The sequence below is a fragment of the Fundulus heteroclitus genome, chromosome 12 (assembly GCF_011125445.2).
Source record: "Fundulus heteroclitus isolate FHET01 chromosome 12, MU-UCD_Fhet_4.1, whole genome shotgun sequence".
In the NCBI taxonomy this organism is placed as follows: Eukaryota; Metazoa; Chordata; class Actinopteri; order Cyprinodontiformes; family Fundulidae; genus Fundulus; species Fundulus heteroclitus.
In genome coordinates this window covers 49,092,135-49,115,374 of record NC_046372.1, presented here as the reverse complement: position 1 = coordinate 49,115,374, position 23,240 = coordinate 49,092,135, and the positions used below count along the sequence as shown (strand labels likewise).

General features: G+C 42.6%; 1 protein-coding gene across 5 annotated transcripts in view; it reads right to left on the bottom strand.

Annotated features, from left to right (window-relative positions):
* Positions 1-1,384: 1,384 nt before the first annotated feature.
* abca2 (ATP-binding cassette, sub-family A (ABC1), member 2) overlaps positions 1,385-23,240 on the bottom strand; it is a 243,795-nt gene continuing 221,939 nt past the window's right edge. For 4 of the 5 annotated variants that reach the window (XM_036144717.1, XM_036144718.1, XM_036144716.1 and 1 more), the window contains 8 exons: positions 15,271-15,412; positions 13,939-14,073; positions 10,163-10,266; positions 9,980-10,072; positions 8,968-9,070; positions 8,693-8,830; positions 8,399-8,608; positions 3,573-3,608 (listed from right to left, as the gene is read on the bottom strand). In XM_036144717.1, coding sequence (XP_036000610.1) covers positions 3,573-3,608; positions 8,399-8,608; positions 8,693-8,830; positions 8,968-9,070; positions 9,980-10,072; positions 10,163-10,266; positions 13,939-14,073; positions 15,271-15,412 — 961 coding nt within the window. Of the gene's footprint in view, positions 3,609-8,398; positions 8,609-8,692; positions 8,831-8,967; positions 9,071-9,979; positions 10,073-10,162; positions 10,267-13,938; positions 14,074-15,270; positions 15,413-23,240 lie in introns of all 5 variants that reach the window. The other variant, XM_036144715.1, reaches the window with a different exon arrangement.

The following is a 23,240-nucleotide window of genomic DNA, read 5'->3' as shown; positions in this document are numbered from 1 at the left end:
GGCAAACACACACTATCCTCAACAATACTGTCAACTGTGGATCATTTCTGGTTCCTAGGAACCACCCTCTCCTGGGACCTAAGGTGGTCCTCGCACACTGTCACCATTCCAAAGACTGGACTTCCTACAGCGACTAAAGAAGTCCAACCTTCCTCAGGAGCTACCGATCTTCTCCACTGCCATCATTCAGTCTGTCTTGTGCTCATCCATCTCTGTGTGGTTCACTTCATCCACAAATCTAGACAGGTCCACACTGCAATAAACAATTAGGGCTGCTGAGAGGTTTATCAGGACTGGCCTTCCATCCAGTCACGGCCTTAACAGGTCCAGGGTCAGGAAAAATGCTGCTAATGTGGCTGTCGGGCCAACTCATCCTGGTCACAGGTCAGTCAGACTTTTACCTTCATATCGGCGCTACAAAGCACTGATGGTTGAAACGAGCCAAGACAGAACCAGTTTCCATCCAGGCTGTGTCTCTGATAAACACCTTGCAGTCGGGGTAGCCAGCTATTCTGCTGAGGGGGAAAACCTCTCCTGTGCATGATGGTTCTGTTCTTACTTTCCCCCCTGAATGATGTCTTTTCTGTTATAGATTGTAGTTTGCTGTTCTGCTTCCTGTCTGTCTGTTTCTTTACACAATCCAATTGTTAGGATCCGAATGCTGAGTTTTTTTGTAGTTAAAATTTTGTAAAGCCCTGTGGAGGTTCCTCCATCGTTTCCTCAGTGTTAGTATTTATTTAAATGTCTTCACACAATATAGTTGTTTTTGCATTAGGTTTTTTACTATTATGGGTGCACACATTTAGTAAACACCTTTTTGTTTATTGCAATCATTAATTTCTGTTTTGCTGAGTTTGAAGGACTGGCTGGGGGAGAGGACTGGTTGAAAGGCAAACCAGGAAATGGAACAAACCATCAAGCTGCTGGAAGCAGGGGACATGATGTTAAAGAATCTACCTCTCTCTCTACTAACAACATAACTGCTAAAATCTCTGTGGTTGTCGTGTTTTGATAGTTGTGTTGTAGTTAGGATATGTTGGTTTGAATTAGTTATTTATGTTGATGTATTGTTGTCTTTGTCTCATCTCCCATCCCTCCTCGTTTGTGTAGGCTAGCCTTTGTGTATAAATTCCCCTGTGTGTTCATTGTAGGTCAGTTTTTTTCTTGAGATTTGATGTTAGAAGTCTTCTGTGAACAATTTTTGGAAAAATAAATAGAAAATACTTTTTTATATATGCCTTTGTCCTTTTGCCTTACTGGTCGGACCTTCACAAGCCCTAATAACTCTTATATTTACAGGCTGAAAGACATAACCTGAAGGTTATGTCAAAAAGGAACCTGGCGACTCAGTTTTCAAAGTGGCTGTTAAAGAAAATCCACTGTCTTCCCTTTCAGTGTGAATTTACACTGACAGAATACTTTATTAGGATCATCTGAGTAGTCTCTACATGGAAAGTTATGTTTAAATGTGCTGATATGACAATCAAGAGCCCCAAATGAAAGACAAGCAACATTTCTGAGAACAAAGATTTCTTTCAAATTATCGCAGAAGACTGAACATTATTCTTGACAGCAAAAACCCGACAAAAAAAAAAAAGGTTTCTGCATTAACTAGCAGTGTGTAAGCGACCTTATCTCAGCTTCATTATCAAGTTAAAGTGCAGCCATGGAACACATAATGCAGATGACCAGATTCTTCACAATTCAATTTCAAAGTGTCAGACTTCAAACAATCTTTTTAAAGGTTTGCTTAAATCTGCTGCTGGTGACATGAATTACTGCCCTGTTAGTCAGAAATAAGTATTTGCTGATTTATAGTCCTAATTGGAAATTAATGATTAATATCTTAACATCTTATTAGGACGAAATAGAAAATCATCTGGTCCATGAATTAAACCGATCAGTGGACCTTACAATCAAAGTATTTTGGCTTCTTTTCAGCTCGTGATGATTTTAGTTAAAATGCTTTGATGAGTTAAGAAAAACTAAACCAAAATGCAGAAGCGGTGTGCGACCGTCTGAAGCCCCCACTCTTTCATTTTATTGAGGTTTTTCTGTAGTAATGTAATCTCTCTATGAATCTCACCAGCAAATTTCAACAACATTAAGGTCAGAACTTTGACTAGGCCAATTGCAGCTCCTTGTTTTCAGTCAAAACACCTCCTTCTATGTAGTACCTTACACTGATTGGTTTTCATGGAAGCAGTGATGAAGGACTTACACACAGCTTCTGTATTTAGGCTGATGATTGGGAAAACGGATAATTGTTATATTTATACATTCATGGTCAAAGTAATCAGGAACTTAACTGATCCCTGATTTGTTTCCCAATAATTTATTATGGAAAAGTTCAGAGCTGCAACTACAGAGACAGATGATCAGAAAGATGTGAATTGTGTACACCAGACTCAGATGTGGCCATTTTCATTGTATTTTACAATAAAATTAATCCAAGCTGATAATGCCCCCTGGCTGATATAGACTTTCAGACTCAAAATAAAAAGGCTTTCTAGTTGAATGATCTTGTCAGGTAAAAAAAATACCATTATTTAAATAATAACTACAATCAAGAGTGGAATTAGTTATGAAGGAACAAATGAAATAACAATTCCAAACAAGGAATCACAACTGTGGTTTAACAAAACTAGTAAGAAAAACTGTTGAAGTCCACATGCCAACAAATAATTAAACACATATTTTTTTACATTTACATAAAAAAACATTATAGGATCATCTTGAAAAGAATAAACATGAAGTTTAACTTTGTTCCATTAGTAAATACTCTGGACCGAGGGTTGGTTTTAGTGTCACAGTAATGGTAGCGCAGTCTTTGTCTCTCCAGGTTCAGCCTGCTAAAGCTCATCCACCTCATAGCAGATGCAGTAAATGTTGTACTTATTATACACACTGTCATCTTTACAGAAAGGAACCTCTAGTCAACAAAAAAAATATGTTTAGAACCCGAAAGAAAAACATCTGTTTAACAGAGAACACGACATTGAGGCAAGTTCAGAAAAGGGGATCACCATCAGGACAATAATCAGGCTGTGGCCTCTGGGTGACTGACATCAAGAAGCAGCTTCCTTCTGGTCATCTCAACATGTACTTTACTAAATCCTCTATTGTCACAATATCTAAAATAAACCATTCTTCCGCCGCATAAAAAATAGACTATTACATTCCCATCATGACTGCATGCTTTCAGGGCAGGCCAAGTTTGGTGCAAGGGTGCACTCTGGTTACACTGTTCATCAAGTCAAAGCTGCGGAACCAAACACCCAGTCCCTGACATCAATTCAGGGCTAGCTGCATGTCAGCTACTCATACGTTCTCAGGTAAACTGGATGGAACAACGCTGTATCCCACTGCTGCATCTCTGCCTGCAGCCACCACTGTCCCACCCAGTCACCTGCAGAGCTTCGGGTTGAAACTGTCCGCTGTTCACTGTGCGATCCCCAGTTCTGCTTAGGGATCACTCTGCACCTCTGCTCACTCTATAAGCCTCAGAGGTCCGACAAAGTGGGATCAGTTCAGTCTCTCTCACCATCTTCCTGCTCCTATGGTTTCACGTCTTAACAGAGGGTGTCCGTGTTGAAGGAGAGCTGGACCTGCCAGACACGCAAACACAGAGGAGGTCATAGAACAGAAAAGAGCCAACACCTGGCTGTTACAACACCAACCTACTCCCAGCAGATGTAGAAAGTGTGCTGTACATGTGAAAAGGCAGAAGGTTAAAGCATGAGAGCCCTTCTCATGTCATGTCTGAGAAAATACCAGTGAAGAGATGTCATTTGGGTTGGGGACTGTCAGAGAGCAGTACCATGTCCCACAGGAAGAGTACTGCATTTAAAATGCTGTACATCAAAAATATAAGTATGGTGGCTGGATCAATGGCAAACGTACCTTAGAGGTGGTTTACGGAAAACCTAAGACCTGTTAGAAGGTCACAATATCAGTGTTTATGGAAGACTGGGACAGAAGAGATGGTGTTGATCTTTATGAAAGGGAACACTTCTCAGCCTTCCTGTGAAAGCTTAATCTAAGGTGCTGGAGAGGAGACTCCAACTGCTCAAATCTCAGATCAAGAAAGAGGAGCTTAATTCTTATCCTGGCTGTGGAACAGTGACCAGATCTTCATGCTGGCAGAGCTACAACATATCGATACTGGTATTATATCAACATTCAACAGCAAATGAATAAAGTAATGGTGTCATGCTGCAGCCTTGTCTTCTGCACCATAGACATTTTAGTGGCACGTTTCACCCTGCATACACCCCAGTCTCCTCTCCACCTCAGTAATCATCCACACATGTCAGTCATCGTTCAGCCAGCATTCTGCACACCTGTCAGCCTCACTATTTAAGCTCTCTGTATTAAGTCCTTCATTGTCGGTCCATCTGCCAACTACAGTTTCTGCTGCTTACCTCATCCAGTTCTCTTCCAGCCCGTAGTCCCTTCATCTCCGCCTGCCTGCTGTGGTTCTGGTTCTGATCTCACTCTGACCTTGCAAGTATTCACCTAGTCGTGCTGCTCGTGCTGCTGGTCAAGTCTGATTCTAAGTCTTCATTCTGTCGTGCTGCTGGTCAAGTCTCCAGCCAGGTCTCCATTCTGTCATGCTGCTGGTCAAGCCTGGTTCCAAGTCTCCATTCTGTCGTGCTGCTGGTTAAGTCTGGCTCCAAGTCTCCATTCTGCTGTGCTTCTGGATGGAACCATTCCATGCTCTGGTTCCGTCCTGCTTGCCAGTTCCTGCCTTCACCATCCTCCTGCTTCAGCTCAGTACTGACTCTTGGTTCCTTCCTCCACTATCCACAAACTTAATAAACTGTTAAACTTACTCTGTTGTGGTTGTGTTCGGGTTCAGAAAACAAATCCTGACAGAATGGACCGACCACATGAACCCGACACCCACACAGAGCCATCATGCAGGAGCTGGCGAGAGGGATCTTGCAGAGCAACTCATAGCCCAGTCCCGGGACGGTTTGAAGATCCTCGCCTCGCTCAGTCCACCTTGGAGGCGGGTAGGCGCGGTCAATCAGTTTTGCAAGCTGTGGAAGAGTCAAGCCGAGCTCCTCCCTCTCTTCGAGGAGACGGGGCTGATGGAGGAGCTGGAGTGGAACCACAAGGCTGCTTTGGCTCAGCTTTTCGGCAGAGCGCTTCCTCCCAGACCCTTGTTCTTTGCCACTGCTGTCTCCTCCACTCCTGCCGCTTCCACCACTGCAGCTGCCGAGTCCGCTGCAGCTCCCACAACGGATCCCGCCTCAGTTCATCTCACTCCTGCCGCTGCTACTGCTCCTGCCAATGCTGTTCCCACTTCCTTATCGCCAGCTGCAGCCATTCTCTCACTGCCCGGCTCCTCTCGACGCAGACGCCGGGCTCGTCGATGTCGGAACACGCCCACTGCTCAGCCTGAGGCTAAGCTGGTTAGCACTGCTGCGATCCCTCCGCCTGGAGCTGACGTCACCTCTACATCCCTGGTGAGTCGGTCCGACAGCGTTGCGGCTGCCCCAGCGAGCCAGAGCAGAAGCCATCTCATTCCCCGTCATCTCTGTCATCACTTCCACGAGACTCAGCTGGCTCCCCGGGTAAAGTCTTCAGTCGTTGCTTGGAAGTCCATGTCTCGTCAGACAAAAGAGCCCCAGATCCATGAGACCCAGCTGTGGGACTTCTTTTATGGAGATATGGATGACCTGCTTCCCTATCAGTCTGCGCTTACACCAGAGGCTGAGATTTTCAGTTCCCCACCACCGGTTTCAGTAGAAGACCCATTTCCAGCTCAGCCTGTAGTCAAAGGTTCAATTCCTGCTCAGTCCACAGCCAGAGACTCAGTTCTTGCTCAGACCGCAGCCAAAGATTCCGTTCCTGCTCAGACCGCAACCAAAGATTCCGTTCCTGCTTAGACCGCAGCCAAGGACTCTGCTCCTGCTTAGACCGCAGCCAAGGACTCTGCTCCTGCTCAGCCCGCAGCCAAGGACTCTGCTCCTGCTCAGCCTGCAGCCAAGGACTAGGCGGTGGACCAAAGAGGGTCCACCGCCTACCATCGACGCGTGGACCCAGGCGGGTCCACCGCCCGCCATCGACGCAGGCACCAAGGCGGGTCCACCGTCCGCCAGAGATGCTGGGACCCAGGAGGGTCAACTGCCTGTCAAAGTCGCGGGGACCCAGGAGGGTCGACTGCCTGTCAAAGTCGCAGGGACCCAGGAGGGTCTACCGCCTGCCAGAGACGTGGGGACCCAGGAGGATCCACCGTTGAAGCAGAGACCCAGGAGGTTCCACTGCCTGTCAGAGACGCAGGGACCCAGGGGTGCCCGTTGCCTCTTGTAGCCTGTAGCCCGGGGCCTCTTGTAGCCTGTAGCCCGGAGGCTGTTGAAGCCTGTAGCCCGGAGGCTGTTGAAGCCTGTAGCCAGGCGTTTCCTGAAGCCAGTAGCCAGGCGCTTTCTGCAGCTGGTAGCCCGGGTCCTCCTGAAGCTTGTAGCCCGTGGTCTCCTGAGGCTTGTAGTCTGATCCCGTCCGACGTCTGTAGTCCTGTGACATCTGTAGCCTGTAGTCTTGTGACCTCTGTGGCCCGTAGTCTTGTGACCTCTGTGGCCTGTAGTCCCCAGTCTAGCTCTGCCTCGTCGGGGTCGCCCACCGCGACGCCCCTGTCTAGCTCTGCCTCGTCAGGGTCGCCCACCACGACGGCCATGTTTAGCTCTGCCTCGTCGAGGTCGTCCATCGCGACACCCCAGTCTAGCTCTGCCACGTCGGGGTCGTCCTCTGTGATGGATGTTGCAGACTCTACTGCTCCGCCGGCAAGTTTGCCCACCAGAGACCCCTCCTCCTGGTCATCTGTCACAGTCCCAGGCCTCCTTCCTTCATTTGCCCTGGGTGGGTCGTTTCTTGTTAGTTTTTCTTTTTCTCTCTCCTTTTGGCTGTCTGGAAGCCGGCCCTTGGGGGGGGGGGGTGATGTCATGCTGCAGCCTTGTCTTCTGCACCATAGACATTTTTGTGGCATGTTTCACCCTCCATACACCCCAGTCTTCTCTCCACCTCAGTAATCATCCACACCTGTCAGTCATCAATCAGCCAGCATTCTGCACACCTGTCAGCCTCACTATTTAAGCTCTCTGTACTCGGTCCTTCATTGTCGGTCCATCTGCTAATTCCTGTTCACTTCTGCCAACTACAGTTTCTGCTGCTTACCTCATCCAGTTCTCTTCCAGCCCGTAGTCCCTTCATCTCTGCCTGCCTGCGGTGGATCTGGTTCTGATCTCACTCCGACCTTGCAAGTATTCATCTAGTCATGCTGCTGGTTAAGTCTGGCTCCAAGTCTCCATTCTGCTGTGCTTCTGGTTCTGCTGCCTCCGTGCTCTGGTTCTTTCCTGCTTGCCAGTTCCTGCCTTCACCATCCTCCTGCTTCAGTTCAGTACTGACTCTTGGTTCCTTCCTTCACTATCCACAAACTTAATAAACTGTTAAACTTACTCTGTGTGTTACTGTTGTGGTTGTGTTCGGGTTCAGAAAACAAATTATGACAAATGGTAGTTAATGGCAGCTGTAAAGGCCAAACGTTCAGGGAGAGGGTCCCTGAACGTTGAGACAATTGATTTCACAAATATGCTGTGGGGCAGAATGCCCAGACAGATTTAGGGTAGAAAACAGAGGATGCCAGAAACATATATACCGATTGGTCAAAGCGGTATAGATCTATTCCATCTATTTGGAACTAACCAAAATTCACCTCCTGGAAGGAAGTGTGAGTCAGAAATACAGGCTCACACAATGGAATTTCTTTTTAAATCGATCTTTGGTTATATGAATGAATTTTCAGCAATTAATATGAGAATTGATTCAGAATTGGAAAGTCATTTTTTTTAAACACAGCCCTATTTACAATGTCCATAGACAGGATGTCAAGGCGTACCTGTGGAGAGGATGGTGCTTGGTCTGCTAACATCAAGATCTAGGATTTTTGCAGATGATGTGGTACTGTTGGCCTCTTCAGGTCATGACCTTCAGAGTCAACTCTACTAAATCTAAGACTGTTGACTGTTTAACTAGAAAAAGGTTGGAGGAGGAGTTTCATAAATTGATTGGTGCTTGTTATCAGTAGTGTGAGGATTACTGGTCTATTAAGGTGAAGAAGAGCCACCTTGAACCAGAAAAGGGTAAAGTTGAATTATCACTGTCTATATTCCAACTCACACCTATGGTCATAAGGCATGAATTATGACTGAAAATGGAAAGCTTTGAGATAAAAACCGATGGTAACTGGTGCTATAAATAAACTTAAATGTATTGAACTGGTGTGATAGAGGAAGAATAGGACAAAGCCGAGGCAGATGAGCCACAGTTCTCCCTCCCAAATGGTACAGGAAGCATCTCACTGACACATTTTTGATGTCCCTTAAATATCACTCACCCTTTCCTCTTCAAAGCTGATGAGTCCTTCATCATCATCACTCTCCAGCTCCTCTGGTGCCTCACTGATCATAGCATTAAGCTCTGTGTTGGCAGGTCTAACTTTTAAGAAGCTGAAGATGCGCTGCAAGGGGGACTGGCCACCACCAGGAAGTAAAACCTCCTGCTGCTCGAGGTTGTCGCTCTGCTTCTTGGCAAAGTTGACAAACACCTAGGCAGGAAGAAGGGAACTGTTCATTCATTTGTCTCTAGTGAAATGTGGCATGTAGTCATAGAGCTGTCTGAGTAGACACACATTGTCCAGAGTGGTCTGACTGACAGAGTAGTCCTCAATACCCAGGACCTCCACCACCTGCTCCATCTTACTGAAGACCTGAGCGAGGGAGAGCCTCTCCGATTTCAGCTGGTACTGGACCTTGGTGTGATGACGCTCCTATGAACATGTCAGCAGATTATAGCACATTCTAGGAACCAGGTCTACTGGTTTCTGAATCAACATATTGTGTTGTTCTTGTGGAGATGAGACTGATGTTTGTGTTGTTACTGCAGCCAAAGCTGGTTCTGGCCCACCTTGAGAACGGCTTCAGGGAAGTTTCTGTTGAAGAATCGTACCACCTCCTTTACATTGCTGCTGCTTTTAGTCCTCACAGTTATCATGTAGCCATCCCCAAACCTGGACAATGATGGCAGAAGAAGAAATTCTTCAAATGGTTGTTTGATCTTCAAACCCCTGATTTGTCAGCATCACCTGTAATTCAGATCTCATTTTCTCAACTCGGTCTAAAGAGTCTTAGGTTAGCAATTGTTTGCCTTTTTCCATCTGATCTATTTCTCTAAATAATCAGTGCACTGACTTTGTTAATTCAGTTAAATACACCTTATATTGCATTAATTCACAACACATATATCCCGGCACATTACAAGATTAATCTTATTCTACACACTCCAAATAAGTTCCGATATAGCTCATTGAGCCATGGAGTTGGCTTTTCTGCAATATAAAGTGTATTCATACCCTCTTATTCTGTATGTAAGGATCTAAATGAATGAATTTAGTTTTTCCTTGATGTTTTTGTTTACATCTTCCTTTATTGTTATTATTTCCAGTTGTCGCATTTTTCTGTAGCTTCATGCCTAAACCACTCAGGTTTTAAAATGGTGGTATAAAAAATATGAAAGGTCTTTTTTCGTTTATCATTAAATGGTAATATTTCATAAACCTCAATATGGAGATAATTAAAATCAGGCCAGATTAACAAATAGTCAAATTTTAGCTACAGCAATATACAGAGCAAGTAGCTTCCCACCCTGTTAGACTTATTGCCACAAAAAAATCATGAAGATGTAATAAAGTGGCAGCCATCCTGCTTCAGTCCTTCACTGCTGTATGACAACATAAATGCATCATCACCTCCAGCAGGTTTAAAGCAACAAGTTCAGATGTATGCCAGGAAAAAAACTGTTTATAATCCAAAGAAATTATGACATCCACTAAAAAAAAGATGAAAACAGAGACAGAAAAGGTGGACCACAGTGGTTCCCTTCAACAGATGAATAAAGAGGAATGGTGGATGTTCCTTACCTGTTCTTTAGATGCTGGATGCTGCCCAGGCATTTAAACCTGCCATTTACCATAATTCCCAATCGAGTGCACAGAGCCTCACACTCCTCCATACTATAGAAAACATCAAATTAGATGTTAGATGCACTCAGAGACAGAACGAAGATCCATTAAAATGTTCTTGTGCTGCCACAGGTGTCCTACCTATGTGATGTGAGCACAACGGAGCGTCCAGTCTTGATTATGTCAAGAATTAAATTCCAGAGAAACCTGCGGGCCTTAGGGTCCATGCCAGTGGTCGGCTCATCCTGGAGAAAAGAAAACCAATCAGAAGCTCACAAGTCATTCAACCTCTTTATCTAATTTAGAGACATAAGACACTTTTTAGATATGACACAAAACACAGAAAACTATGAACAAAATATTGCAAGTAATGCAATATTTGGGTTGAGGATCAGATCACTGTTCTGAACATTCCTGATAACAAAACCTTAGACAAATTTCCTTTTTCAGGACATATCTGTTCATTATTTGACTTGTACATTAGACTATACAAGTTTTACCCCTCAACGTAGGTCTGATTCTAAAATGGCCGTGGCACATGCATACTGTGCTGTTCTAAATTTAGAAAAATGTCGTCATTCACGATAAGCCCTATGACAGTGTGGTGGGTTGCTTGTGGGGCTTCTTTTGGGCTTGTTTTCATAGAGTTGGTCACTTGTTTCTTGCGCAATATCTGGCAACAGCGGCTGTATCTGTACCCTGCCACACGTCTGCAGAAGAAGGTGGAGAATAGACAATTGGTTTTGCTGATGGCGTTACACCTCACTTTGACACCAGCCCTACCCTATTCCACCCACTCGGCTCGCAGCACTGGGATCCGCTCTATTCTACTCGTGTTAGTTTTCCACAGGAGAGCTAGAAGGTAGTGGATGCCTTCTTGGTGGTGTATTAACGTAGATTCACCCAGCTGAGCACACAGCTCAGGACACCAAGGGCCACCAGCCAGCGGCAGGAAGTGTGACAGAAGGCGATATAGACCCTGAGATGATCAATTAGAGGGGGCAGCTCAAAATAAAACCTGACAGATAAACAGTCACACACAGTCACCTTCCCCCTGATGCGCATGCATACACAGACACCCCCCCCCACCCCCACCCCCACACACAGCCTATGTAAAGACACACAAGAATGGACAGTATACACACTATCCCTGGTCCAAGGACCAATACCCCAGAGGGGCAATCAGCCCTGGGATCCAGCAGGTGGTCCTCTTATTTTCGGGATGAAGACAAACAGGTCACCAGAGCCATCAGCCCAGACTAGGGCCAGGCACCGCCTGAACCCGAACGGCCCCGGTCAAGACCTCAACTCCCATCTCCAGCCCCCAAAGACCCCATCCAGAGACAGCCCCCACCTCGCCTCCACACACACACACACACACACACACACACACACACACACACACACACACACACACACACACACACACACACACACACACACACACACACACACAGACACACACACACACACACACACATCACTGCCCCAACACATCCCTGCTCCTGCAACGTGACCAAAGGGACTTTGATGCAATCAATTGGGTTCCCTTATATAGGAAATGTTTGGACCAATTGGTATTATATGATCCAATCTATATAATCTGATTGAATTTGACTTTGGAAAGTGCCTTGGCGCTATATAAATAAAATTTAATTACATTGAACCACCATTAACTCATGTTGCCCATGGTGGTTCCAAGACCCAAGGTCAGTGACTCCACATCTAAAAAGAGATGCAACCCCCCTTACAACACACAAGGAAATGTGAAGTATTACAGTGCGGAACTTGCCCAACCACCCAGCCAACAGCAGCAGCCGTAGCACAGCCAACCACAAGAAAGTAAAAAAGAAAAACACACAAAAAGCATAAGACCAGTTTAAAGTTCTAAATTAAGTGAAATGTGGTGTTAAATGCCTCGGTTGCATGGCATACAAACTACAGTAGCTCTTACACGACTAACTTATTAGCCTGCATAGCATCTCTGACTGTGTTGCTTTTGGAAAACAATTAGCTGGAGATTTCAAGTGTCTCCATCACAATTGCAAGACATCCAGACAGTGTTGGGCTTTCCCAACAAGACCAAGATAATATGTCACAACTTGTTGGAATAGTACTCTGTACATGGTGAAACATTTACTGGAACACAGACTGCATAGACTGAGCGATGACAGCAGGCATTCACTGATGGATGCATTCATTTGATGAGATTTTGGAAGAAGGCAGATCTCAGAGCAGCACACACTCCAAAGAATCCAATCAGTTGGTCAGGTAAGTTTTTTGTACAAAATGCCAAATGTTATTTAACATTTTGTTATGCAATCAACAAGAGGGATCATATTTCTCCAATTTTAGCTTCCCTTCATTGGCTTCCTGTTAAATCAAGAATAGAATTTAAAATGCTCCTTCTAACGTATAAAGCCCTTAATAATCAAGCTCCATCATATATCAGAGCTCTGATTACCCCGTATGTTCCTTACAGAGCACTTCGCTCTCAGACTGCAGGTCTGCTGGTGGTTCCTAGAGTCTCTAAAAGTAGAATGGGAGGCAGATCCTTTAGCTATCAGGCTCCTCTCCTGTGGAACCAACTCCCAGTTTTGGTCCGTGAGGCAGACACCCTATCTATTTTTAAGACTAATGTTAAATCTTTCCTTTTTGACAAAGCTTATAGTTAGAGTGGCTCATGTTACCCTGGGCTACCTCTATAGTTGTGCTGTGATAGGCCTAGGCTGCTGGAGGACATCAGGGTCTAATTTTCTCACTCTACTGATTTCTACTGTTCTTCAGTCTACTGTTCTCCAGTTTTGCATTGTATTACATTGAAATGACTGTCGTCATTTCAGCTTTTAACTTTTTGCTCTCTCTCTTTTTCTTCATAGTAGGTACACCTGGTCTGGCGTTCTGTTAACTGTGACATCATCCAGAGAAGACGGCTCACCCGCTACTACCATCTAATGTAGAACAGATTACTAGATCAATGTGTGCTTCTGTGCTTTTTTGTCTCTCTTGTTGTATCTCTGCTCTGTCTTCTGTAACCCCAGTCGGTCCAGGCAGATGACCGTTCATACTGAGCCCGGTTCTGCCGGAGGTTTTCCTTCCCGTTAATGGGGACTTTTTCTTCCCACTGTCGCTTCATGCTTGCTCAGTTTGAGGGATTGCAGCAAAGCCATGTACAATGCAGACGACTCTCCCTGTGGCTCTACGGTTCCCCAGGAGTGAATGCTGCTTGTTGGGACTTTGATGCAATCAACTGGTTTCCTTATATAGGACATTTTTGACCAATCTGCATAATCTGACCCAATCTGTATAATATGATTGAACTTGATTTTGTAAAGTGCCTTGAGATGACATGTTTCATGATTTGGCGCTATATAAATAAAATTGAATTGAATAGAATTTTATAAATAAGTATGTAGTGCCCCTTTGTGTTGAATAGTGGTAATTTCATCTCTCCAGACCTTTGAAGATAGTAATTTTATGTAAATAAATGTAACTGCCAATGTAGATGCTGGTAGTTCTTTTATATTTGTAAAAAGGTAATGGTATTAATTACCGGTAAGCATTTCTTGATTCTGTTTTATAGGTACAGAATTATCTGAATGAGCCAACCATGTCTAGATCAGAAGCTCCGTGCTCTTTAGGTAGAACAACTATTCTCGCTTCCCACTTGTTGAATTCCAAGTGAGTATCAATGCTGGTGGCTCCCTGCACCAGCGTCGATGCTAAAAGTCTCTAATCAGTTGCATCAAATCCACTGTGAAACATCAGAAATGCTTCTTTTGTTAAAAAAGCAGGAACTTTGTTATGAACTAATTGATTTAAACCAAATAACAAAAACACTTAGTTCCCACTGACATTTAGAGTGGACCATCCCTGGTTAATATGAGCAGCAAACAAAAGCCATTCGAACAGCTTACCAGGAAGATGAGGGATGGGTAGCCAATCAGAGCTATAGCTGTGGAAAGCTTGCGTTTGTTTCCTCCGCTGTAAGTACCAGCTGGTTTGTCTGCATACTTGGAGAGCTCCAGCTTCTCTAATGCCCACTGCACAACCTAAGGTTGGGTAAAAAGATAAATAAGGCACAGGGGAAAAAAGGGTAGTGAGAGTGGGCAGTGATTGTAGATGTATAAAGATGAAACTTAAACTGTCCTCAGGTGATTCAGATCTTGTCCAGGGTTGTACATGTGTTACACAATGAGAACATACATTCGTATTCAAAATGTTCAAATAATTATTTCATTTATTGAAGAAAATAAATATCCAGACCAACATGGCACAAATGTAAAATGTAACAGACTGCTAGAAAAAACAATGACCATTTATCATTTGTGATAACTAATCATTTTGTATCATAGTAGAGAGATTTTGGGTCAACCTTCTTTGCCTGATATTAATTTGTTCCTAGAATATAATTCATTTAAATTTCAGACTTTCAGCCTAAAAGGCCATGCCACAGGATCAATCAGATTTAAGCACAGATTTGGCCACTTCCAAAGCCATTTTAGCCATTCAGAATTTGTCTTGCTGATGTGGTTTAGATTGTTGGTTCTTATTTGACCTCTTGGATAAGTTGTTAATGCACTCTTGGAGGAATTTTGGTAGTTTGGTTATTCCTGAAAGTTCATCACAGAACCATGTTTTCACCATTTGTGAATAAAAGTTCTCACTGGGATTGTCTGGAGTTCCAAAGCTTTAGAGGTTGTTTAGAAACCCTTTCCACACTGATAGATGTCAATAACTCTGCTTCTCATTGTTCTCTCATTTCTTTAGATTGGGACTTTATCTGTTCCTTTTCAAGATCTTTAAACGTACTTAATGTTATCAGATAGGTTCTGTTTAAGTCATTTCTTGGATCTTAAGGTCTGGCAGTAATCAGTTACGGGTTTGGCAACTAAAGTGAACCAAAAATAAAGCCAATCAGAGAATTCATGATTTAACAAGGGGGGGGGGGGGCAATTAGTTTCTCAAATAGAGCCAAGTTCCTGTATTTTTTTTTTACCTTATTAAATAACATCATCATTTGAAACTGCTTTTTGTACTCACACTGTCTAACATTAGAGTCTTGGTGATGAAAACATTTCAATTTGACAATGAAAGTAAGAACACAAGAAATCTGTAATGGAAAAACATTTCGCACAGCATTGTTTACTTAAACTGAAGTCAGCTGTTCCAGTGTGTGTGTGTGTGTGTGTGTGTGTGTGTGTGTGTGTGTGTGTGTGTGTGTGTGAGAGAGAGAGAGTGAGACTGACCCTCTCCTGGTCCTTCCAGGGAATGCCACGGAGGCGAGTGTAAAGCTGCAGATGCTCCCTGGCAGTTAGGTCATCAAACAGAGCGTCAAACTGTGGACAGTAGCCGATACTCTGCTGAACACGTAACAGGTCCTTCAGGATACTGCAAACACATGCATTCACAACATATTAGTCCAGATATGACTGTGCTGCACAAAGTTATGGCCACAACTTTAAAAAGACAGCCAGTCTTATTCTGAAGCTGGATAAGATCATCACAGAATTACTGCTACAGCAGCATTCGGCTTTTACTCACTCCTCTTAGTGTTTTCTTCGAAACAAACAGAATACTATAAGCTGTTACTCAAGCATGCTCTTTTGCTTCTTTGCTTCTCTGACAGCCAAAAAAGTTTATTTTTAGATTTTGCATTTAAACTGCTACTTGAAAAACTAGTAAGCCTCCGGTGCTTTGTCTCTGCAAAGCAATCCTATGCACAATTTGGAGGTGTGTTCACCACTCCCCAGTTCGAAGCTTTAATTCATTGGGAGAACATGGTAAACTCTAGCTGCTACTGATGCTCCAACATTCTTCTACACCCTATCCAGAACAGATAAAAGCCGAAGCCCCCCCCCCCCCCCCCCCCCCCAATAATGAACAGCCCAGGGGTCGGCAACCTTTAACACTCAAAGAGCCATTTGGACCTGTTTCACACAGTAAATAAAACACTGGGAGCCATAAAACCCTTTTGAAATTTTAAATTAAATCACACTGCATATAACACATTTTTTTGTGACACAATGGAGCAGAACCAACGCATTTTTGCCTCTTTTTTTTTTGTAGAAGTACAAAACTTCTATTGTTTTATGGAAATCATCAACTCTGCTAATGTCAGAGTTTTTATTTTGAATAAAGCTTGGTGCGAGTAAACGCACGTCATGGTTGGATTATTTGATTTTCATCCCATATAAACGGTACTTTCGGAACACTTTTCTTTTTAATCTGAACACATTTTAATCACATCCAGGAAAGTTACGCACGTAAACGAGCTCCTGTCATTAACCAGCTAACAAGCTAACAACTGCATTAGACGAGCTATCAGACGTTCAAGCGGCACCTGAAGCTCGACTTCAGTTGCGCAGGACTCCGCTCACAGCCTCGAGCCAAGCACAGTTCAGTTTTCCTCACTTTGAAAATGAACAAACGTCAGATATAGAAACGACTCTTACCCTGCTGTTTAGCTCTCTTCACCCTCATCAATGACTCCATGTTATTTTAGGTCCCTTGTCACTGTGGTCCCCTTGTCATTTGTAGAATTTACTACAAAAAAAACAGCATCTGAAAATGCCGCCTTCTTCACCGCCACCTACTGTACATGAGTGTGTAGCTCTATGGTTCCACCTACTATATTCTATTTTTTAATTTTGTGTTGTAAAAATAAAAACAATGCTATATTAATTACCATATTTTCTTCTCTATCTCCATCTGTCCCTAAAATTCCTTTAATACTCCAATCTCTCCCTATTTCCATAATTACTTTCCTCATCCTCTCTCTTTCCGTTGCATATTTAATACAATTCATCAAAACATGATCCACATTTTCTTTTTCTGCACAACCCTCACATATATCATTATTTCTCTTCCCTATTATATACAAAAACTCATTCAAGTATGTGTGTCCAGTTCTTAATCTAGTAAAAATTGTCTCTTCCCTTCTGCTTCTTTTTCCATAATTTTTACATATTACAGATTTTTGAACCCTATACAATCTTCTTCCTTTCTCATCTTCATCCCATATTTTTTGCCATATTTCTGTTTCTTTCTTTTTAATTATTGATTTACCTTTCTCTTTCCCAAATGAAATCTGATCTTTATTCTGCTTTCCTAAAGCCTTTTTTGCTAGCTTGTCTGCTGTTTCATTTCCTTTCACCCCTTCATGTGCCGGTACCCAACAGAACTGAACCTCTATTCCATACCTATATAACCTATATAAACTCTGATAAATTTCTATTACCAGGTCTTTCCTACTATTTCCTCCTGAATGAATGCTTTCTATTGCAGCTTTTGAATCTGTACAAATTACCACCCTATCCGGTCTAACCTCCTCCACCCACTGTAAACTAAAAATAATTGCAACCATTTCTGCTGTGTATATAGATAAAAGGTCTGTTAATCTTTCACATATACATATATTAAACTCTGAGATAAATATCCCTATACCCACATTTCCCTTTGAATTTTTTGACCCGTCTGTGTATATTTTTAAAAAACTGTAAAACGATTGTCTGATATATATGCTAGATTTAACCCCAACTTCATTATGTTTCCATTTTCTTTTCATTTCATGTATTTTTAAGTCAACTTTTGTTTCTGGAAACAACCATGGTGGCACAGCACTAATTGGGTTATTTTGTGAGAATGTCTTATCCTCCAGCTCGTACATTTTTGCCTATTCATTCACATTCCATCCAAATCCCTTTCTTGTGAATTTAGAATATTCCCAACAATTCTTTATCATGCTTTTTGCTGGATTTCCTTCACTACTGCTTTTAACTCTGATCCAATATGACAGTGATATTCTGACCCGTCTTATTTCTAACTGAGTTTCTCCAGCCTCTACTAAAAGAGCGTTAATGGGGGTAGTCTTAGTTGCTCCAGTAGCTATTCTTAATGCCCTATATTGTAATTTATCTGCAATTTGTAATGATGTTTTTGCTGCTGCTTCATATACTATACAACCATAATCTATTGCTGATCTCATAAGAGCTCTATATATATTCAATAGTGACTGCTTATCAGCCCCCCAATCATTCCCAGCCACTGCTTTCATGAGATTTATTACTTTCTTACATTTTGTTTCTAGCTGCTTAATATGCATTTTCCATGTATATGAACTATCTAGCCATAATCCTAAATATTTGAATTCATCTACTCTTTTTATAGGTTGATCATATAACTTTATCTCTCCTATATCAATATTTCTTTTATTACTAAAAATCATATAACAGGATTTACTTACCGACAATTTAAATCCCCATTCATAAGAGCATTTTTCTATTTTATTAACAGCTCTTTTAATATTTTTAGCTAAATGTGAGACATTCCTTCCCCTCATCAGTATAGCTCCATCATCTGCATAAAGTGCTGATTTAATGCATTCATCTAGATTTAAGAATATATCATTAATCATAATATTAAAAAGTAAAGGACTAATTACACTTCCTTGAGGAGTGCTGTTTTCTACTTTAAAATCTCTTGAGTATTCATCCCCAACTTTAACTCTAATTTTCCTTTCTGTAAAGAAACTTGCTATCCAGTTATACCTTCTTCCCCCTATTCCCATATTTTCCAACTTTATCAATAAACCTTCCCTCCACATTGAGGCATACACTTTTTCAATGTCAAAGAATACTGCTATTATCAATTCTTTCATTTTTAATCCTTTTTCTATATCATTACTAATTCTCACTAATGCATCCATTGTAGACCTTCCTGTTCTGAATCCACATTGATAACTACTTATTATCTGCCTCTGCTCTAACATATACCCCAATCTTTTTACTAATATTTTCTCCAACCATTTACATATGTGAGATGTCAATAATATTGGTCTGTAATTATTTGGATCTGAAGAATCTTTTCCTGGTTTATTAAATGGGAGGATTATTGCAGTTTTCCATTTATTTGGAACTTCACCTTCTCTCCAAATTTTATAAAAAAATTGTAATATTATTTTTAATGTTGCTTCCGATAACCTTCTAAACATTGCATAAGTAAGGAAGTGACTCTGCGAATTTCAGATTCCTACATTAATCACAGCTGCTGCAGCGGGCGTCCAAATGACAATTTTTAACGCTGTACTGCGTCGTCATGCTTTCACCTACGAACACCGTTTAACTTCCAGTTTGTAGATATATCTGTGAACTACTCAGAAGTGAAAACGGGATGTGGATATCTTTCATCATCTCTTCACAGTTACTCCTCAAAGCTCATGTCCAAAAATCAGCGAAATCATCGTTTACATTGAAAGTCAATGACGGAATTCTCCAACCGCTAGAGTGGGCCACTCCACCTTTTTTAAAGATTTCAAAACTCCGAACAACTTGACCTATTTGAGGCTCATCCCAGTACAGGATTTTGACCAAACTAACAGAGTACACTCAATCAGTGATACCAAACACAACCATGTTAGCGGCTAACGGTTAGCATGTTGCTAACCGCAAGTAGCTCTAGGAAGCCTGTACAAACTTCTGCTTGACAGATTTGGTGAATTTTAGGATTTTCTCCCTTTTTAGGCACTTCTCAGTACAGGATTTCAACCAAATTAACAGAGTAACATCACCCGGTGATACTGAACACAGCCATGCTAGCGGCTAACCGTTAGCATGTTGCTAACTGGAAATAGATTTAGGAAGGTCCTACCAACTGCTGCTTAGCCAGAGTTCTTCTGCCTTTACAGACAGAGAGGGCTGCAGCTGTCAGTGAGTCTCCATGACAACGCTGCTAGCAAGAGGCTCCTAGGAGGTTCATTGACTTAACATGGCACCTTTCAACGGCCGCTGTGAGGGCTGTGAAGACCGTAGGAACCTGAAATTCGCAGTGTTACTTCCTGTTGGTATTTTTGACGGTACGGTACGCACCAAGAGGCAGGCGCCTTGCTAAATTTCTTCAGAAATTTTTCTAGTTAGGCGCCTGCCATAGTATTTCCAATGCAAATGCATGGAGGCACCTATTACTATGCACCTCTAAACGGACTCTTTATTAGGCGCCTGCCTTGCATGTGCAATGAGGAGGCAGTGCTGTGCAAAGCACAGCACTGCCTCCCAATGCAAATGCATGGGCAGGGCCTATTACTATGCACCTCTAAACGGACTATATCTTATTCTTTATTATTCTTCCTTCACGATTAATGCGGCCCGAACCATGGCGTGCACCCCCACAATATAGGCATCAAAACCTGTGGCTCGATCTCGAGATGTGTGCTACTACTTTTATTGGGATTTCGAGTTACCATGGCAACAAAATTAGCGAAAAACCAACCCCCAAAAACCCCATAATAATCAATGGAGTCGGGTAGAAAGAAAGCCTCAAAAAAGCCTCCAAATGACCATTTTCAACGCTGTACTGTGTCGTCATGCTTTCACCTACGAACACCGTTTAACTTCCAGTTTGTAGATATATCTGTGAAATACTCAGTTTTTCAGTACACAATTTGTTCGGGAGTAGCGAATGTGCAAAATCCTAAAAACGCTTTGGAGCTGCATTTTACCACATCAACCACTTTTTTACATCGTCGCTGTGTCTACACCGATTTTTATACAAACATAAAAATGAGCTTCATAGTCCTCAAAAGCCTGCTGATACTCATGGTGAAATAATTATTTTGATATCTCTTATACTTTTTGAGCTACAGTGATTTGTTCGGAACCGTTTTAAGAGGATTTCTAAAAATCCATAAAAATCCCATTTAGATCATAATTTTTTACGCCTTTATTAAACTTTTTCCAGCAAAAAACGATAGCTTTTCTTCTTCCCCTATCCATTACGAACTAAACGCAGAAAAAATTACGTCTCTACCATTTATAGATCAGGAGATATGAAGCGTTGTTCGGGGCAAAGTTCTCCATTATAATCCAGTGGGACTTATTGTGAGCAAAGTCTCTGCACTTCGGTAGACTCGCCCGCTGCAGCTGTGTCAGTGAGTTTCCATGACGACGGAACTCTGAGGGCCAGAGGAAGAAGCTCCATTGAGATACAATGGCAACTTTCGACGCCCGCTGCAGCGGCTGTGATTAATGTAGGAATCGGAAATTCGCACAGTCACTTCCTCTTAACATTTTAAAATTTTCATGTGACTTTCAGTCATGTGTCACTTTTCTGTCCAATTTTGGATGTCACATGCTTTCCTATTGGGCCTTTGCTTCCAACAGGACCTGGCATGATAACCAGACACGACCCAATTGGCCAATACAGCACCACCCACATGTGGGAAATGGCACTACACACCATTTTGGTCAAATGTTGAGTTCTGGGCCCAGATGTAGTGAGGCTGAGTTTCTAAAGGAGGCCAATCTGTCCCATGAACTTTGGTCACGTTTGGTGACATTAAGTATTGGCACCCCTATTTGAGGCACTTCCCAGTACAGGATTTGGACCAAACTGACAGAGTACAATCACCTGGTGATACTGAACACAACCTTGTTAGCGGCTAACTGTTAGCATGTTGCTAACCGGAAGTAGCTCTAGGAAGATCTCACCAACTTCTGCTTCACAGCGTCTGTTCATACTTTAGAGAGAAAGCTCCACAAGAAATTTGGGCTACGTATAAAGCATCTCAAAGTTATGAGGTATCAAACATCCAATGCTTTTCAATGGGGGACCAAACCCCTTATGGTCCCAATAATGCATGCCCATATATGGCGCTGCAGTGTAGCTCAGATGGAAAGTGCAGGCTTTGCATGCAAGAGGTCGTGGGATCGATTCCAGGTTTGGAAAACTTGGAGTTTTGTATTATAATCCCCACATTGTGTATATCAAAACATGTGTGCTGATCACATGAAGTATTTTCTTGTACCACCCGCCATTTTGAGTTACCATGGCAACGTTATAAACGCCGTTTTTTCTCCCTATTTGAGGCACATCCCAGTACAGCACTTTGACCAAACTGACAGAGTACAATCACCCGGTGATACTGAACACAACCATGCTAGTGGCTAACGGTTATCATGTTGCTAACCGGAAGTAGCTATAAGAAGCTTGTACAAACTTCTGCTTTACAGATTTGGTGAATTTTAGCATTTTCTCCCTTTTTAGGCACTTCTCAGTACAGGATTTCAACCAAACTAACAGAGTAACATCACCCGGTGATACTGAACACAACCATGCTAGCGGCTAACCGTTAGCATGTTGCTAACCAGAAGTAGCTTTGGGAAGGTCCTATCAACTTCTGCTTAGCCAGGGTTCTTCTGCCTTTACAGACAGAGAGAGAGGGCTGCAGCTGTCAGTGAGTCTCCATGACAACGCTGCTAGCAAGAGGCTCCTAGGAGGTCCATTGACTTAACATGGCACCTTTTGACGGCCGCTGCGGGGGCTGTGAAGACCGTAGGAAGCTGATATTCGCAGTGTTGCTGCCTATTGCTATTTCTGACGGTACGGTACGCACCAAGTGGCAGGCGCCTTGCTAAATTTCTTCAGAAATTTTTCTAGTATTCTTTATTTTTCTTCCTTCACGATTAATGCGGCCCGAACCGTAGCGAGCACCCCCACGATATGGGTATCAAAACGTGTGGCTCGATTACGAGATGTGTGCTTTTATTGAGGTTTCGAGTTACCATGGCAACATAATTAACGAAAAACCACCCCCAAAAAACCCCATAGGAATGAATGGAGTCGGGATGAAAGAAAGCCTAAAAAAAGCCTCCAAATGACCATTTTCAACGCTGTACTGTGTCGTCATGCTTTCACCTACGAACACCGTTTAACTTCCAGTTTGTAGATATATCTGTGACCTACTCAGAAGTGAAAACGGGATGTGGATATCTTTTATCGTCTCTTCACAGTTACTCCTCAAAGCTCATGTCCAAAAATCTGCAAAATCATCGTTTACAATGAAAGTCAATGACGGAATTCTCCAACCGCTAGAGTGGCCCACTCTAGCTTTTTTAAAGATTTCAAAACTCTGAACAACTTGACCTTACTCGCTCAATTTTCACTCTACGCAGACAAATTATACATCAAAACGTAGGTATTTTTGTCAGGATTCGGGAAATGTAACCCTCATTGGTGTGGCATTTATAGATTTTTCGCAAATCAACTCAGACCGACATAAACCCGAAACCTCCCCCATTCATTTCCTATGGAGCGGTTTTGAAAAATGACGTCTGAAAATCCAAAACATCACATGTTTTTGCATCGTCACTACTCCTAAACCGTTTTATGTACAGGCATGAGACTTTCACACATGAATGTCCCAACCCTTCTGGCACTCAAGAAA